This window comes from Dromaius novaehollandiae, chromosome 5, assembly GCF_036370855.1.
Source record: "Dromaius novaehollandiae isolate bDroNov1 chromosome 5, bDroNov1.hap1, whole genome shotgun sequence".
Classification (NCBI taxonomy): domain Eukaryota; kingdom Metazoa; phylum Chordata; class Aves; order Casuariiformes; family Dromaiidae; genus Dromaius; species Dromaius novaehollandiae.
In genome coordinates this window covers 41,152,742-41,170,572 of record NC_088102.1, presented here as the reverse complement: position 1 = coordinate 41,170,572, position 17,831 = coordinate 41,152,742, and the positions used below count along the sequence as shown (strand labels likewise).

General features: G+C 42.6%; 1 protein-coding gene across 3 annotated transcripts in view; it reads left to right on the top strand.

Annotated features, from left to right (window-relative positions):
• ZFYVE1 (zinc finger FYVE-type containing 1) overlaps nucleotides 1–17,308 on the top strand; it is a 28,379-nt gene extending 11,071 nt beyond the window's left edge. For all 3 annotated transcript variants that reach the window (XM_026095675.2, XM_064512545.1, XM_026095674.2), the window contains exons 3-12: nucleotides 4,986–5,490; nucleotides 7,424–7,638; nucleotides 9,799–9,905; nucleotides 10,898–11,006; nucleotides 11,565–11,662; nucleotides 11,770–11,887; nucleotides 12,267–12,437; nucleotides 13,228–13,408; nucleotides 13,956–14,069; nucleotides 15,172–17,308. In XM_026095675.2, the coding sequence (XP_025951460.1) occupies nucleotides 4,986–5,490; nucleotides 7,424–7,638; nucleotides 9,799–9,905; nucleotides 10,898–11,006; nucleotides 11,565–11,662; nucleotides 11,770–11,887; nucleotides 12,267–12,437; nucleotides 13,228–13,408; nucleotides 13,956–14,069; nucleotides 15,172–15,404 (1,851 nt within the window). In that variant the 3' untranslated portion in view covers nucleotides 15,405–17,308. The remainder of the gene's footprint in view (nucleotides 1–4,985; nucleotides 5,491–7,423; nucleotides 7,639–9,798; nucleotides 9,906–10,897; nucleotides 11,007–11,564; nucleotides 11,663–11,769; nucleotides 11,888–12,266; nucleotides 12,438–13,227; nucleotides 13,409–13,955; nucleotides 14,070–15,171) is intronic.
• Nucleotides 17,309–17,831: the final 523 nt, after the last annotated feature.

Genomic DNA, 17,831 nt, shown 5'->3' with positions numbered 1-17,831 from the left:
CCTGGAGCTTTAGGCATGCATCTTTAAGACTTTTGCATTAATCTACCCTGGATAGAAATTCTGTTTTATATGGTTAAAATACAACTAGCCAAAATTTGCAGACTGTGTCGTAAGGAACTAGTCTGTGTTAGGGTGGGCTGATCTGATAGCTCTGTTAGGTTTCCAGCTTTAATGATTGATTTACTGTTCTTAAAATTCATTACCTAAAATTGTTTCAATTTTGTGTTTAAAAGTTCAGGGATGCCTAAATTACCAAAGGTTGCAAATCTTTCTTTAGTTTGCTTTGCCTTCTTTTCTTCTGTTTTTGGGTATGGTTTGACTTCTTGCAAGCATTGTCTTTTTAAAAAGTTTTCTGAACTGTAGGGTAGAATTGCTTGTATTGCAAGCTGTAAGTAATGTTCTAAGGAAAATAGTATTTTCTTCACTTGATTGCTTTGTCCACTTGTACTTGAAGACTGATTTCAGATGTTTGTGGTTTTATGCTGTTACATATATATGGATGTGCTTTTATGAACCTTGTAGCTTATTTTTCCATTGTTTAAAAAGTGTTTTAAATGTATATACCTTTTTTAGTGATTTAGTGGTTGTATATCAGAAGATATTGTGGTCTACTCGTCGTCAAACAAATCTAATGATTCAGAAATTTCATGATGTATATCACAGGATTTTTCTTTCTTGATTGCAGAAGATGTGTTTTAGTTTTCAAAAATACTCTGCTAAAATAAGCTCAAGCAAAGTGTAAGACTTCAAAATGCAACAACAAAAGTACCAATGTAACTCAAAATGACAGTGTAAGACTAACAAATGAAGGCTGTCTGATGATTACTATACAAAGCACTCTTGATTTTTGTTTTCAGCTATTGTGTGGTTGTGGCACAGCCCTAGCTTTGTGCACCACTTCCATGAATATTAGTAAGTCTTGAAGATTTCTTGAATAGTTTTGGAAGGAGAGAACTGGGGTAAAAATGTCTGGTTCACTTAATGTGTTTGTTTTGCCTGGAAGCAGAGTTAAAGTTGTGAAAGTACAGGTCATTGGAAACTGTTCTATTTTATGGGCTTTGTTCCTAAGCTTTAAAAGTTTTATTGTTTGAGTAACATTGTTTCCAAGAAGTTCATGGGCAGGAATGTCATTTTAGCAGTTCTTTTTTTTCTTGTCTCTTCCTAAACAATTCTACTTTTTATTATTGCTTACATCTAGGAAACTTGTGTCAGGTATAATACATTTCCAAATATGGGTGACAAGCAGGTTTTAGATCTAAATGTGGTCCACAGCAGCATGGTGTGAGTTCTTGTGTTTTCTTTACTCTGGCTGTAAAGCTAGCTCTGGCTATAAAGTTCCCTGTTCCTCCTGCTGAAGGCCTTCGCCTCCAAATGGATGGATACATGACAACTGTTAACAGAAACAGTGCTAACTGGAAAGAAGATATGATTGAGCTATGATTGAAGAAGCTTTTCTTTCTAGAGGAGGTGACTTACTCTCATTAGCTAAGGTTTATTATAAAAGAGTAAATGAATCTCTGATACTAGAAATGGCAAAATGCTTTAGGGAAATAGAGGAGAGGCTGGAGAGAGATGGCCTTGTTTTAAGTAGACTTACAAAGTTTTCATTCTTAACTGGCATTGCTGTGCAATTTAAGGAGGGTTTCATATTTACCCTATGCTGTCATGTCAGAGATGTGCCGCTCTTGGGCCGTGTGGTAGTGTGCACAGCTACAGAAATGTGGCTCCTTTGCACATGCAGTGGAAGGTGGTACTGTGCAAACTTCTTTCCGCTTCCTCAGATATGAGAAACAAAACTAAGAAAGAGGATTCAAGTCCTACAGGGCTTAGTACTTCAGTACTCTTATTACACCCGCGCTGACTTCAAAAGACTTATGGGAACTTGCTCAAGGGAAGTAAACTTGACTACTGATAGGGGGGCTGTTGCAGATGGTTCTTTGGAAGTAACATCCCTGCACTCAGAGGTGGTTAAAGATGGGGTATATGCAAGAGCAAGGGTCACCTGATGGCATACAAGCAAAGGGCCTTCAGCCTACAGAAGGAAAGCTTTTTCACTTGTTTTCCCATACTGTGTGGAATTTATTGCAACAGGATGTTGTGGGAACCGAAAGTATGAATGGGTTTACCAAGGGGTTAGACAACTCCCTGGTGTGTAGGTCTACTGGTTCTCTATCAAACACGATCATTTAGATGCAGCCTCTGCTTGGGAAGTCCTTTGGCATCTGACTACTGAGAGCTAGTAAAGCATACTGGGAAACATTTACTCTTTTCTTGTTTAAGTTCTTTCTCATCCATTACTGTCAGACTATTGGACTAGACAGACTTTAGGCCTAGTTCAGTACATTCTTGTGCTTTCAGGTGATTTGCTTGTCTGAATCACTCTGAGATTCCTTCCTGAAGGGAAATCTGAGTGAGCCTACATCACTAGAAGGTGGTAAACAGCTCAGTGCTTAGGGTATCTGATGTGATATTTAGGGTAACTTCTCTGTCGGAGCCACCTGGATTAATGATCTGGAACCAGCTTTTGCTCTCTCTGGCTCATAAATCCAGCTCCTCTTCCCACAGTAAGTTGTCCTGACATTGATAGTTGTTAAAGTACATTGAACGCAAAAGAAAACTGGAGCTGCAGGCATTTATGTTAGCTTGGCTTGGGACAGTTTCAGCTGCGGTGGAGTCTGTGAATTGGCTCCTGTTTCTTAGTGATGGGAATGCATTACAGAGCTATCCTTATTCCAGTGGTCCCTGTTGTCCTTTGCATCTTCTGACATTACTGACTCAGCCCTTCCAGAGACTCTCCCAAACTGATACCAGAATAATACCAGAGCTATTTAAAAAGGCCTTAGTTATTAGATGCCCTGCCAATACTTAAGCAGCTGTTTAAAGACTGCTATTTCTTTGTGCTGTCCAGGGAGTACCTTAACCAGAATGATCAGGTCTGATTGGGCACTGACTCTGGCAAAAGGAGAGGTCCCTACAAAAAGAGTTTGGGGTAGGAAGGCAAATATAAGAGAACAAAACAGGCTGGAGCAGAAATGATTGTGTTCCTCTCTGCTCACACACCTGTAACATTGTGTAATCACAGGTGGGTGTTTTTAGGAACTGTCCCATGAAGGACTTACTTTCATCCATAGAGGTGTCTCTGGAGACACTTAGAGAAACTAAATCTGTCATCTGAACTACCTTGCTGATAATATGCTAATAATCAGAGCTGCCAAAAAGCTGGCCATCTCTTGTGTGCAAATATGTCTTGAGTTTTTCTTGATGGTCTCCCATAAATACTGGAAAAGATACCTTGAACAGAGTTTTGCCTTCTTTATTTTCTGTTTTCTTCCACATTGTGAGGCTGCCTTAAATGCTTGGAGTCAGGGAGCAGCTGTTGCAGCCCTACAGTCCACAGTTTTTCTTTCTGAATACTGTTCCCAACCAGAGTCTGTCACACTGGCTATTTTTTATTTTCTTTCTAAGTCTGGATGCTGCTGACAGGTTTGACCAGAGCAAATGGGGCTGCGTGACGTTTAAAGTAATTTGCTGATCTAAGAATAAACTCATTCGAAGAAACCATTTATTACCTCCTGACCTCTGTGGATCTTGTATCCTGAGACCTTCCAACTGAACTTGCAGGGGATGGGGATGGCACTCTGAGTCATTCTTGCCAAACAGATAAACTATGGAAGGCTGCATTGCCTATCTCTTCACCTGGGGAAACAGCCATGGATCTTCCAGAACTTGAGGCAGGCAAAAGGGGAAGCCCTGTTTGTTTTGGCTGGTGAGGATTCCTTGAGGAGGGAATCACAATGGAAGTGGTAAATTTAATCCTTCTCCAATAGTCTGTGTCATCTTTTTCCCTATCACATAATCTGCTGGTTAAAAACTTCTTGGAAAAAGGACATGCAACTGGTAAACAACCATAGTAAGAAGCATGAAACCTTTGAATACCCGGGCTCTGTTCCACAGTGAAAACAAGGCAGGCTCTCCTACAGAGCTCTAATCCGTTTCATTGTTTGGTTTATCTGTTCCCCGTTGCTCTAGTATCTGAAAAGAAAATGCCTGATTCTCTATCTTAAAAAACATATGTCACTTCACCTAGGTAAAACCAAAGAAATGTTACCTGCTGAAGGTTGTCTGCTCTCATGTGTTTTTGTTGGGGGGGGTGCTTATATGTCTCCAATTTAAAAAAAAAAAAAAAAAAAAAAAAAAAAAAGCCACAATACCGTGAATTATGAAATGGATCACTGAGGTTGTTGTGGTGCTTCTGTAAGAGCCAGTTTGACCTGCTTTGACCACCTGACTCCAGTGTATAACTTTGCTTCTTTTTTCTTTCTTCTCTGCCCCACAAAAATCTGTTCAGCGGGAGCGTGGCAGAGAGGCCGTGGCAGGCAAGCCGTGGCAGGCTGTGTTTGGGAGCCCCCGCTGCGGATAGATGAAGCACGGCTGAACAGAGGAGCTTTTTTCTCTCTGAGCAGGTGCTCAGCCTCTGTGGATGATGCAAGCTAAGGTCACCAAAGTACTCACCTGTTTTGCACCTGAATTCAGAGGCTTGCCAGGAGAGTAATGCTACCAACAGTGTCTGCCATGCTCTGAGTCCAAGTTACTGTTCTGGCAAAATTGGAAGTAGGTTATGCTCTCTTCTCTAGAAGGACTGGCTTCTCTAGAAGGACTGGCTTCTCTAGAAGGACTGGCTTCTCTAGAAGCGAACTGGGTGACATTATAGAAGCTTTATACATTATAGCTAATTACAGCAAGGCATCACTTCCAAAACACCTATGTGGTGAAAGAGCCTAAATCCCATTGATGTGTGTATGTTAGAAAGCTGCTTTTGAATATTTTGCTTTGGGCTTGTTAGTGCTTCAGAAACTTGTGAAGAAATATGAACAGGGACTGATCACTCATTAATCTTATGAATCCTGAAACCAGCTGTGCTTTCTGTATTGACTGCTCCAGTTGCATGGTTGTAATATTTTTCTATTTTTTCTTATTTTTGAAAGGTGAGGAATGAAGAAGACTTTATTAATAAACTGGACTGCAGTCCTGACCAACATCTAAAGGTAGTGTCCATCTTTGGGAACACGGGGGACGGCAAGTCTCACACTCTTAACCACACTTTCTTCTATGGCCGGGAAGTCTTCAAGACATCTCCAGCCCAGGAGTCATGCACAGTAGGAGTCTGGGCAGCCTATGACCCTGTCCGCAAAGTGGTGGTGATTGACACAGAGGGCCTCCTTGGGGCTACTGTGAACCTGAGCCAGAGAACACGGCTGCTGCTGAAGGTCCTGGCCATCTCTGACCTTGTCATCTACCGTACTCGTGCTGACAGGCTACACAATGATCTCTTCAAGTTTCTTGGGGATGCCTCAGAGGCTTACTTAAAACATTTCACCAAGGAGCTAAAGGCTACCACAGCGCGCTGTGGCCTAGATGTTCCTCTGTCCACTTTGGGTCCTGGTGTCATCATCTTCCATGAGACTGTGTACACCAAGCTACTGGGTTCTGGTAAGTGGGCAGTAAGACACTGAATTACAATGTGGTGAAAACTATTGGTGCTCTTTACTGCCATGTAGAAGACATGGGTTTGAGTTTTGCTCTCAGATTTTCCAGTCTGGCAGCCAGGCTATGGAAGTAGCATGCCATTCCCTGATGGCACTCTGACTACCCCATGTCTGCTAGAATAATCCTCTTAGTCGGCTGGACATTGGCACTGACTAGTCGTGAAGGGAGTTCTGCCAGCCTTAGGAGCGATCGTTGTACCGTGTCATGGGTGCAGGTGATACGGCAGGCAAAGGTAGAAATTGAGACACCATGGGATTTTGGCAGGAATATAGAGAATCCTGTTGCAAAAAAAACAAGTAAAAACAGAACTTGTGTAGAAATTAGGGTGGGCAAGAAGAATGAAATTGATGGACTTAAATGCAATACCCTCACTCTTCTTTCTTAAATTCTGTGGGCCTAGGTCATTCTGAGGCTGGTGTAGAGGTGGGACTGAGGTTATGGTGGCCCACAGTGGGTGATTTGTCACCACTTTTCTCTAGGCATGTATCTGATGTGACCAAAGCAGCAGGTCTGGCACACTGTTATTTCTCATCCCTTTCAGTGTTTTTCACCAGCATTTTTAACTTGGCTTATGTCATAGTGGATTATGCATATTTAAACTGTGTGGTTTATTTGCATGTCTGAGTGAAACGTACTGTCCCGTGGAAGTTAAGTGTATTTTGGTTTTGACTGTTCAAGGATGTAAATTTCTTCTCCTGGCCCCTACTTTGCTTTTTTTCAACGTGCATGCTGAAACCTTTCTTCATGCTGTCCATTTCTAGTGCTTTAATGAGCAAGAGCGCTAATGAATTGGCTTAGCTTCCCTACAGCGCATGAGGCTCAGTCCTGCCATCTGTGAACATCTGGGAGTCCTCCGCGGTGTAATACCACAGCAGCTCCCTGCTGGCCCACATTCTTATTTGGGCTTTTCTAACCAGGGAGCTCTTGAGCTGATAGAAGAACTTGGCATTTTTTGAACTTATTATTAGAGTGCCTTCTTAATTGATTTGATTCACCTGCCAAGACATTTTTTTCTTATATTGCCCATTTGCTGATTGGCAATGCGGAGTTTCATATAGCTGTTGAAATTTGCTGTTTCAGCAGGTCAGAGTCAGTGACCCATGATGATACTTGCACTTGTGTGCAAAGTCAGGGTAGAAAAAAAATACATATTTTATGGTCATTTCTGATCATGGTAGGAATAGGAAAGAAACCTGTTTGTGGATAATTGTGAGAGGAGTGTGTTTATGTAGTTTTAGGGTAAGGAAGAAGGGCCTGTCTCATTCTGAAATGTACAGCAGGTGCTTGGAAGCAAGCAGAAGAATGTATTGGGCTCTAGAATTGGTCATGTCAGATCAGACCCATAAAGTGCTTTACCTTGTACAGAGGGGTGATAAGGACTTGGTCTTTCTTGCTGCAGGGTTGGCATGGAGAATAAGCAGCCCGTGTAGGGTTCAAGTCCTTATTCTCTAGCTATGAGTTGCTAGGGCTAACTATGCCAAGTGCTAGGATTAACTATGCCAAGTTATCATCTGCTGAGAAGACCTAGCACATGTGCTAACATGGAGTTTTCTTATATCATGTCAAAAATGGCTTCTCATTCTGTATATCTGTATTTCCAAACCTAGATGTTTCTGGTTTTACCTGTGGATTTACCTGTATCTCTGAAACTTGGTCTTAGAATATAAAGCTGAGCATTGAAAAAGAGTGGTTGCTTTTGAAAACTGTTTTTTAATTACTACCCTACTTGTAAAATGGACCAACAGCTCCATTTCAGAACTATATGGATGTTTAATGAGGAAAACCAGCACAGTTTTGCATATGAAAGCACCATGCAATTTAAATATTATTTTAAACCATCAGTTGTTTATATACCTGCTGATACTCTCATATGTAGATCATCCCTCTGAGGTTCCTGAGAAGCTCATTCAGGATCGGTTCCGGAAGCTAAGCTGTTTTCCTGAAGCTTTCAGCTCAATCCACTACAAGGGAACAAGGACTTACAATCCTCCAACAGACTTCTCAGGACTTAGGCGAGCTGTGGAGCAGCAGCTGGAGAACAATACCACTCGATCCCCCAGACAGCCCGGGGTTATCTACAAAGCACTAAAAGTAAGTCCTCTGCTATAAAGATCAGTTCATCACAATCTTTATTCATATTACTGTTGCCAATTACTGTCAGCTGCAGCGATTAAAGCTAGAAGGAAGGAACCAGTGATGAAGACTTGCAGATATCTGGAGATAAAGCAAGTCTCTGACATAGATGATGATGATGATGATGATGACTTTGCATAGCAGTCAAGTAGGGTAGGTAGTTCTTACTTAAAAGATTAACAGAGACCCTGAAAGGTCAGGAGAAAAGTTGAAGAGCAAAACAGAAGCAAAGCAAAAAAACTGAGCCAGGAAGAAGTTGACTGGGGAAGAGAAAGTAACATGTTGTGAGTCACAAGCACTTAATGACAGTGATTTGCAATAAGCAAGCTGATGGATTTAGCCCAGAAAGTGTTATTGGTGAAATTCCTAAAGATGGCCTCGGTGCAAGGGGAGGGGATGCAGGAGACTTGGAGGGAGTTAATAGTTGGGAAAACCAGGTATTGGGTGTAGTGTAAGGCAAGGGCTAGGAGGCAAAAGGGAGGAAGGAGATGTAGCAGTAGCTGCAAAACTAGATGGGATCAGGCCAAATGATGTATTATTTTGGAGGTGCAGCATTAGGTCAGAGGGCTGATGAAAGGGAAGTGGTGGAGAAAGCAGCTGGTGTTTTGTTTTTTTTATATATATATTTTTATTTTTCTTAAAGATTCACCTTGCCAGAATGTCAGAGGAGTTTTCAGATCTTGAAAATTTGTAGTCCCTCCTACAAGTTTCCACGCATTTGTATGAGCACCTGATTAGCAGGATATTTTCATTGGCCTGGAAGATGACAGCTGTCACTGGGGGAGGGAAGGCACGCCTGTAGAAGAAGGCAATTTTAACAGTCTATCCTGATGTTGGCCACAGCCATTGGAACAGCTAACTCCAGCTGCTTTGCATTTGGGGTAGCTGAAGCAGAGAAGGGAATGCCAAGGCAGCATGTACCATAATTCCTTGCATTAGGGAGCAGACTGGCAGCAGGGGAAAACAGCTGGAGAGGGTTATTCCAAGTATTTATTTTCATTTTTAGGTACTTACTGCAGTAATTAAATAAGGAAGTTGCAGATAGGGATGCTAGTATGCCTCAGTTCATATTGGTAGGTTGCTGTCTTCAGATTACTGCCATGTAAGAATTAACATATTTTGTTTCATTTCCTAAGGATGCAAGGCTTGGGAGATATCTGGGTATATGTCCATCCCCTGTAACTTTTGAATCCATTGGCCAGTATCAGTCAAACTTGAAAGAGGTCTCAAAGATAATTTCCTAGAAATGTTGCGACATCAGATGTCTACATAGAGGTCTTATCTGAGAGGGGCTGTGGGGAGAGTTATCTATATGTGTGTGCATAGTCAACCCTTGTTAGATAGCAGAGATGTGCCCCCCAGGGAGGAGAGAGGGGGGGAAAGGCAGACGTTATAGTTACCTCAGCTGTGGGAAGAGTTTCAGTTAGATCTTATGCCCTCAAAGATATCCATCAAAAAAAAATGTTCTTTGTTCCATTGCTTCCAGATATACTTGTTTTCACCAGAACGCCCAAAAGAACTGAAAAAGTCAAGGGTTCCAAGGCTAAGGACTGACTTAATCTGAGTATGGACGCTTCTTGGAAAGGGAAAAAATCCTTTGTGTCAGTCTTGCAGTTTCACTAGCCTAGAGAAGAGCAATTGCCAGGGAGGACAGAGGAAATTTCAGGGCAGCACTTCCCATACTGAGGGGTAAAGAATGTGCCCAGGGGTACTGTGAGAAATGGCCCTTCAAAATGCCTACTGGAGACTTGAGAATACAAGCTGCCTTTAGCAGCTATTTTGGGCATGGGGATGTGCACACAGAGGTGGATGCAGTCTTCTCCCACCCATTTCTGCTATAAAATTCAAGGCGGGGCAAGGAGACAGGAGAAAAATGAGTACCTTACAAGTATTCAAGTTATCTCCATACAAGTTCAAGATTGTCTCTCTTGCATGGTTTCCACCCCTGTCTTAGACCTGTATGGTTTCCAGGCTAGCAAGACATGATTTGTTAGCTGTGTACTCTCTCTGGCTTTCCCTCTAGGAAAGGAACACATGCTTTTGCCTTGTAAAAGTTTTCAAAACCTGTCTGCATTACTCCGTCTTCTACCAGTTCTTTCTTTCTTTTGTGTTTGACAGGCTCTAAGTGACCGCTTCAGTGGGGAGATCCCCGATGACCAGATGGCTCACAGCTCTTTCTTTCCAGATGAATATTTCACATGCTCCTCTGTGTGCCTCAGCTGTGGGTAAGTGGATGAGAAATGCACTCTGATCCTTCTAGGAGATAGTGCTGCCCTGATCTACAGCCACAGAACATAAAGTTTCTGTGAAGTCTTGACACCTGACAATATCAGACTGATAGTACTTCAGGACAGAACTTCCTTGAAATCTAATTCCTGTGTGAATAGGACAGCTGTTATTGCTGTGTACCAGCTGGACGTGTAGTCTTTGCCAACTCTATTTTGTCTTTTTCTACAAAGCTGTTCTGCTTATGTCCTTCCTCCAGTTGGTTCATGAGCACATGGGCTGAGAATTGTACAAGGGGCAAGAAGAAAGGAGTGCTCTAAAGAAAACCCCTGAAGTCTCCTATAGTGACCATTCCTGCCATTTTTATTACATAAACAATAAAGCAAACATCACCATGGGTCTGGGTTGTGCCCAGTGACTAGCAGCCATGCTGACCTGATTCCAGACGGAGCCCTGGATTGGATTTGGCTAGAGCTGGGCTTGGAGCTCTCTGTGGAGAGCCCAGAGATTGAGCCTGGAAAGACAGTAGGTGGCAGTCACTGCTCTGAGTCCGTAAGGTACTGCAGCAGCATGATGTTACGGCTGATTATGCTTATGGAAATGATCTCTCTCAAAAGGGAAATTGAGCTATGTTCCCACTTTTCTATGCACATTAGAGAGTCTGTAGGCTGCAGTGTAACTCTGTCCTGGCCAATTTCCAAGCTTGGCTAAGTCTGTCTAAGATTCTCTGTGAAATTTAAATTGGCCACAGTGATCACTTCCCGTGCTAAATTGTTGTGTGGTGTTCATTTGTACTGTGAAACAGCTGCTACACCTCTCTCCAAAGAGCCTGCATTTCAGTGATAAATGATGTCTTTGCTGTGTGTACAGTCGTGAAATTGTTTTGGGATTAGAATGACTATAAATGCAAGATAGCAATATAAATGAGCTTTTAGTGACATCTGTCCTATATCTGACAGGATCAGCTCATGGTTTGCTTTTACATACTCAGGTGTGGCTGTAAGAAGAGCATGAACCATGCAAAGGAAGGAGTCCCTCATGAATCCAAGAGTCGATGCAGATACTCTCACCAGTATGATAACAGAGTCTATACTTGCAAGGTGAGCAGAGCCACAAGGATGAGGTCTGAGGAATGGAGAAGGGGAAAGGATGGCTTAATGAATGAGGATATCAGGCATGTGCAGACTTTCTTGCATTTTTTCAAACGGGAGAGGTGCTCTGGCCTCGACAAAGTGATCCCCACTGAACTCGTATTTTTGCTTGGAGACGTTGTCACCACTCCATGCTGTGCATTATTTGCTATCTAAATTGTTAGTTCAGCTGCTCTCAACTTGGATGATGTTGACCACCTGCACACTGAATGTGTGCACACTCTTCTTACTTGTTTATGCCCATCTCTCAGTATTAGCTGATTTTTCTGAAGAAAGTGTGCAGAAGACAGAAAAACTTTCAAGCACCATCATGGTTTTCATTATTGTAGAAATATTCTCTAGATGACACTACTGATAATGAATTTTTGCTAAACAGGTTTAATATGTGGCCCCTTTGCCGTGGAGACCACAGTATGCCAATTACACCCTTCACATGGCCGAACAGCCGTGGGCCCTGAAGCCTGGGATTCCCAAGCATGCAATTCTAATTGAGTGTTTGTGTTGTAGGCCTGTTATGAACGAGGAATGGAGGTCAGTGTGGTGCCGAAAACCTCTGCTTCCACTGACTCCCCTTGGCTGGGCCTTGCCAAGTATGCCTGGTCAGGGTAAGTACTGCAGCTGAGAGACGCTCTGTAGCCCCTACTCTGCCTAGTCCTCTGGACCTCCAGCACCTCACTGAGGTAACATATCCTCCTTTAAATCCCTCCTGCAGATATGTGATTGAGTGCCCCAACTGTGGGGTGGTGTACCGCAGCCGACAGTACTGGTTTGGCAACCAAGATCCTGTGAACACTGTGGTGAGGACAGAAATTGAACATGTCTGGCCAGGGGTAAGTCTGGTTGCTGGATAGTCTTTGTGTATGTATTGCATCTGTGCACGTGTGTGTGTTGATTCTTCCAGATAATGGTGGAGAAAATGGGTTGACACTCATCAGAGCAGCTCCCCTATCTTTGCTGTTTAAAAGAACTTTTTCAAGAAGCTTCAGTCGCATTTTGCCTAGCTTGAGATGGCTGAGTTGCCAGCTCGCGAACACTTGATATGAATGTTACACCATTAAAACCTACCTTTATGTTTCAAAGCAGGGCTGGTGAAATTTTTCTCGTACTTGCCCTCTAGTCTAACAGGAGCAGTGAGTTGCAGAGCCATCTGTTTATAAGAAATGAGGCTTCCCTGTTTTTATTCTCAAATGAATGCCTATTTCATTCCAGACGGATGGATTTCTGAAAGACAACAACAATGCAGCCCAGCGTCTGTTGGATGGGATGAATTTCATGGCACAGTCAGTGTCTGAACTTAGCCTGGGACCCACAAAAGCTGTGACCTCCTGGCTGACAGACCAGATTGCCCCAGCTTACTGGAGGCCCAACTCTCAGATCCTGGTAAATAGCAGCTGCTGTACTTCTGGGCTGTGGAGAAAAGCTTTACATAGCTATTTTTTTTTTCTCCACCCTTTAAGTAATATAGTATCTAGTAGATTCCAAATGCTTCTTATTCCCTTGCAGTAAGCCCTTCTCCTACAATTTAGAGAAAACTGAATTGCTTTCAGCTCTTTCCATTCTTGACTTAGCCAAAGAAAGTGTGAAAAGGGACTCTGCTCAGTCTTGCCAAAGAGAGTGTTTCCTCCCTCCTTTAGTGTGACCTCCTCTCCCGACAGTATCACAGCTGCAAATCCTGGCTTGCACGCACTCGCTCTTGAAAGCAAGAATGAACACCTCAAATTCTGGCTTCTGCTGTTGATAGTCCTGTTTTTATAGATGCAGAGATTTGACTCTGATTTCATATTTGATGCAAAAGTTGATTCCAGTGATTCAGCTAGAAGTAGTTTACCTGTGCCTTGCAGAGAATGTATTTCTGCAATGAAAATCACCTTCTGAATTCTTCCCCCTCCAAGATCAAATAGCCACGATTTAGCCCTGCACAGTATGGATGTAATTATTTGTGCCTGTGACTGAAGGGATCATGGCAATTTATTGGATTAACCACAGTACATCTACCTGTCTGAATCACTTCCTGGGATGGGGCTAATATCACACACTCAATTGTAACCGTCTTTTTCACAGTTTCAGTTTGGAGTCTTGCCATCCTGGTATTTTGCTCCCCATTTTTCTCTTATGAGACTATTAAGGAAGATGAAACTAACGGCTTCTCTTTCTGTGTTGTCCTGCTCAGAGCTGTAATAAGTGCAACACGCCTTTTAAAGATAATGACACTAAACATCACTGCCGGGCCTGTGGAGAGGGCTTCTGTGATGGCTGTTCTTCCAAGACCCGTCCTGTGCCTGAGCGAGGCTGGGGACCAGCACCAGTGCGAGTGTGTGACAACTGCTATGAAAACAGGGGCATCCAGTTAGGTAATTTGAAGTTGATTGTGACAGAATTATCCCTGGGTAATATTCTGAAGTCTTTGTCACTGACTCCTGGATCACAGCCAGCCTCACTGCGTGTTAGACAATGTTACTATTTGGTAGATAACAGCCCAAGTGGGTCTTTGGCCCATTTTTTGTGGGGAAGCTCAAGAGCTTGATGTCTTTTGGCATGGAAGGTGAAACTTGTCTCCCTATGTGTGAATGACCCCTGCAATGAGCTATCAGGTATCTGATGCCTGATAGAATCATTTTCTAATTGGATTTTTACTTTGTTTTCCCAGCACCTGCTGATGGTGTGGAGATGGTAGCAGGACTGGGATGTCGTTGTTTCAGCAGACTATGTATTTTGTCCATTATTGCTGAAAAGAAAGCAAAAACTCTGCAGTTGAAGATTGGGGAGGTGGTAAATAAAGGCTGACAAGGTCCCAAGCTGTCTTCTGAGTTTGTTGCTCTTTTTGGCTAACGTGAACTGAAACTTGGCAGAAATTATGCTGGAGTTGGGAGCTGAACCCTTTACTCTTGTGTTACGCAGATGTGGCTGAGCTGCCTACAGATGAGGAAGGGGGAACACTTATTGCCAGGAAGGTTGGGGAAGCTGTACAGAACACTCTTGGAGCGGTGGTGACAGCCATGGACATTCCCTTAGGTGAGCTCTGTTCTCTTTGATGGCTTCTTTGTCTTGGGGCTCTTTTGATTAAACTACAAGTCTGTCTGTGTGACAGACGGGCACTTCCCATATGATACCACTATTAACTGAGGGCTCCTGTTCTCCATTGTTGCTCCTGACTGGTTCTAGAGCCCCCCTGCAGTGTTCTTGCCTGATATTTCCTCTTGGTTTTCAGCATGCTGTTTTTGTAGTTCATACCTTCTCTTTTCTCCCTGTTGCTCAAGTGTGTGTGCATCCAAACTGTGAGTAATTCATGTTCCCCTGATACACCACTGCAGTGACCTGCCAGTTGGAGTTCCCTAAGGACTGGCCAGTTAGGAAGCATTTTACCAGGTCTGTTTTTCTTTCAGAGATACTGAGTGCCTATAAGTCTGTCTGTGGAGACTGCTAGCACTGAGTACTTCTTCAAGGGTTGGTTGAGAATCTGAAGCTTTCTGGGTTGGTATTGATGGGAAAGTAATTAGGAATGTGGTCTTGAATGGTGAACTTTGTACAGTGAAAGTTTGCTGGTCTTTAGTGTGCTGGGTAGCAGCTCAGCAAAGACTTGATATTTGAATCTTCTGTTGTGCAACTGACCTCCCATACATTGCTCAGGTCATCATTCCATGGCTTTGCCTACAGTGTGTCCTGCAATCACCCTGGTGGACTGTTTACTGTCCAGCTCAATGGAAGGAAGAATAAGTCTCTTCCTCAGTTCAGATGGCACCTGCATTTCAGAATGCTTGATTTGGTCACTGTGGTGTTTTGGTCACCAAGGTAGGGAAGAGCAAGTCTTTCCACCTCTGGAAGAGGTTAGGAGTAAAAGAAGATTTTTCCATTTAAGGGAAAGCAATCCATCCCTTTGAAGAGAGGCAGAATGTGGGTGAATGTACTAAAAAGCAGAAAGGCCTAAATGGGAAATGGCTACCTGTTACCTTGAAGTATTATGTCATTAGGTGGTCTTTCACTTTATGGCAGTGATATGACTGGAAGTGTGCGAGTCCTTCCCTCTTTGTGAGTGAAAGAATGAAGACATTCTTGACATGCTCATGTTGACGTGTTCTTTTGTTTTCCCTCTTTCTTCCTGCCCCTTCCTCCATAGGTCTCGTAAAAGATGCTGCCCGACCTGCATACTGGGTACCAGACCATGAAATCTTGCACTGCCACAACTGCCGGAAGGAATTCAACATCAAACTTTCCAAACACCACTGTCGGGCCTGTGGCCAGGGATTCTGCGATGAGTGCTCACATGACCGCAGAGCAGTTCCCTCTCGTGGATGGGATCACCCAGTCCGAGTTTGCTTTAACTGCAATAAAAAGCCTGGTGACCTTTAACCCCAGGTTCTTCTCCAGATCTTTGCAATTCTTTATGTTCTCAGGGTTACAAACAGAAATATCTGGTCTCCCTTTCACCTTTTAACCTGTTGCAGCCAGAGTGCATGTTTCTGGCCTCCTGTCATGTGTTACATCCATCTTGGAACACTGGGAATGAGCTTGAGTTCAGTCTTCAGGTTTTAATTTCAAATTAACTGGGGAAGAGAGGGAGCTCACTTGTAAATGAACAACCCAAAATCCAGTGTATTTTATTCCAATTTAAATATGCATATATATATATCTATGTATAATTTAGTATATTAAGAATACAGTTGGCTAATGAAGCTTTGAGTATTCCTATTTCAAATGATGAATGATGTTGTTCCTTACTATATTGGATCAGATTTTTGGCCTTCTGATTATTCTTTTGGAAAATCTTGCTGATCATGGTGTCCTGTGAGGAAGGGAGGAAGGTTTGGATTCCATGCTGCCAGGAAATCACAAGCATCTCCAATGTTGGTCTATGAATTGCATCTGATAATGGGAGCAACCCTACATCAGGAGGTGCTGTTCTTCTGTCCCTGGAAGATTAAACCCAGCAAGATTAAATTCATCAGCAAGTTTGTTTGAATTGTGATATGAATAGTGGTCTTGCAGTGCAAGAGGTATCAAATTGAAATAAATCCACTGGTAGAGACCAATAGAGCTCTCAAAAGTATGGCACATATTCAGAGTCTGCCATTTCAACTTCAGTACCAGATCAAAAGGTAACAAGGTCTTACTCTCTCTGACAATGTTCTCATGCACTCAGGTTTTTTTTCAGGTTTCTCTGCCAGCTTGTTGCAGTTAAGTTTTGTCCAGAGCAAAACAAGAGACAAGTTACATAGGCAATTCTGAGATATGAAGTTTATGAGTTGCTTGGGTTGTGATGACTTTTCTTTTCTGCCTCTTTTTATGTGATCCCTAAATCTATGGAGCCTCCATGTTCACAGATGTGATTGCATAGAAACTTCACAGATTTGACTTGTCTTTTTTCTAATAATATGAACTTACAAATCCACCTGGAAAATGGGAACTTCTTCTCTCTTAGCAAGTGGCACTCACTGGACTTCATCCTTTATTAGTAAAGGACTGCATTGAATTCACTGATTTTTATCATCCAAAAGACCACTTAACTTAACTAACACTGTGTAGTACTGTGGATTTGTGGTTCCAGTGATAAAGAAGTAAGAGACCACTGTGGATTGAACTGCCTGAAATCCTCCCTTGTTGGCTTATATGGACAAGAATTCTGCTGGAGGAGACTTGTCTCCTCTTGGATTGGCTGGAGTTTGATCCAATGTCCTGGAACTGTGGTATTTTTTCCCCCAGCTTGTTAAATGTGGTCTTGTGTAGATGAGTGCCCAACACCCTGTTTTAGGACTGTATTATTAATTTAACTGCTATAAAAGACTTTATCTTCTGAACAAGCGTACTGGCTTTTTCCTTGTAACAAGTAGTTCTCACTTTGTCTCTGAAAGAACGTGCTCACAAAGTGATTGCCCTTTCGCAACTATATCCAGCCTACACATGGAAGTAGACTTGAAAGATGTTCCGTTGACACCTTCTGTACTGGCTAAGTTTGCTGGGGACTGTCTGCTGTTTTTGTAAGCAAATTTTGGCATAAACTGACAGTTGCCCAAGGAAGGGCATGAGAAAAATAGGTAGAAATCCTCTCTTAAAACACATCCCACACACTCAGCATAATTTTGTGGTTCAAAGTCTTTTTATTTTTTTAATGGGTGAACAATGCAGTTACAATGTGTTGTTGGTTTGTAGGCTGTGCCCTGTGTGCTGTTTATGCATGCAGCTTTACTACCATGTTAATGCACAAAGAGAAAGCAACCATGAAGTTCCTTGTATAAAATCCTTGGCATCCGTTTCAATGACTTGTCTGAATTTTTTTTCTCTGTCGCAGTCAGATTTCTTGCTCACTCTAAGAGCAAATACTGTCTATATGTTTTTAGTACATAAGTGATCTTAGTATCTTAGCAACCTGTCGATAAACAGAGTCCATTCTTGACTGATTGTAAAACACTCAGCTCCAAGACATTGTTCAAAATCTCTCGTGTGGTGCTTACCTGCAGCAGGTTTGGTGTTACTATTTCCGGACAATATGGAAAGGGTTGGGTTGTTTCCTCACACCCCCCCCCCCCCCCCCGGAAAAGAGGAGGAAAATACCGATGAGACTTAAGTATACTGCTGTTTTCTGTAGATCAGATCTTTTCCCTTTTCTGATGGTACTGGGTGCTGTGTACACAGAGTACAGAACATGGGAATTAAATGGATAAGCTATTTAAAGGGGATAGATACATGGTTTAGCAAAGCCCAATGCTACCTGGTATTAACAGCGTTAGGATTTTATAACCTAAAGGGCTCTAAACAATGTCTTTGGACAGAAAGCTGTAC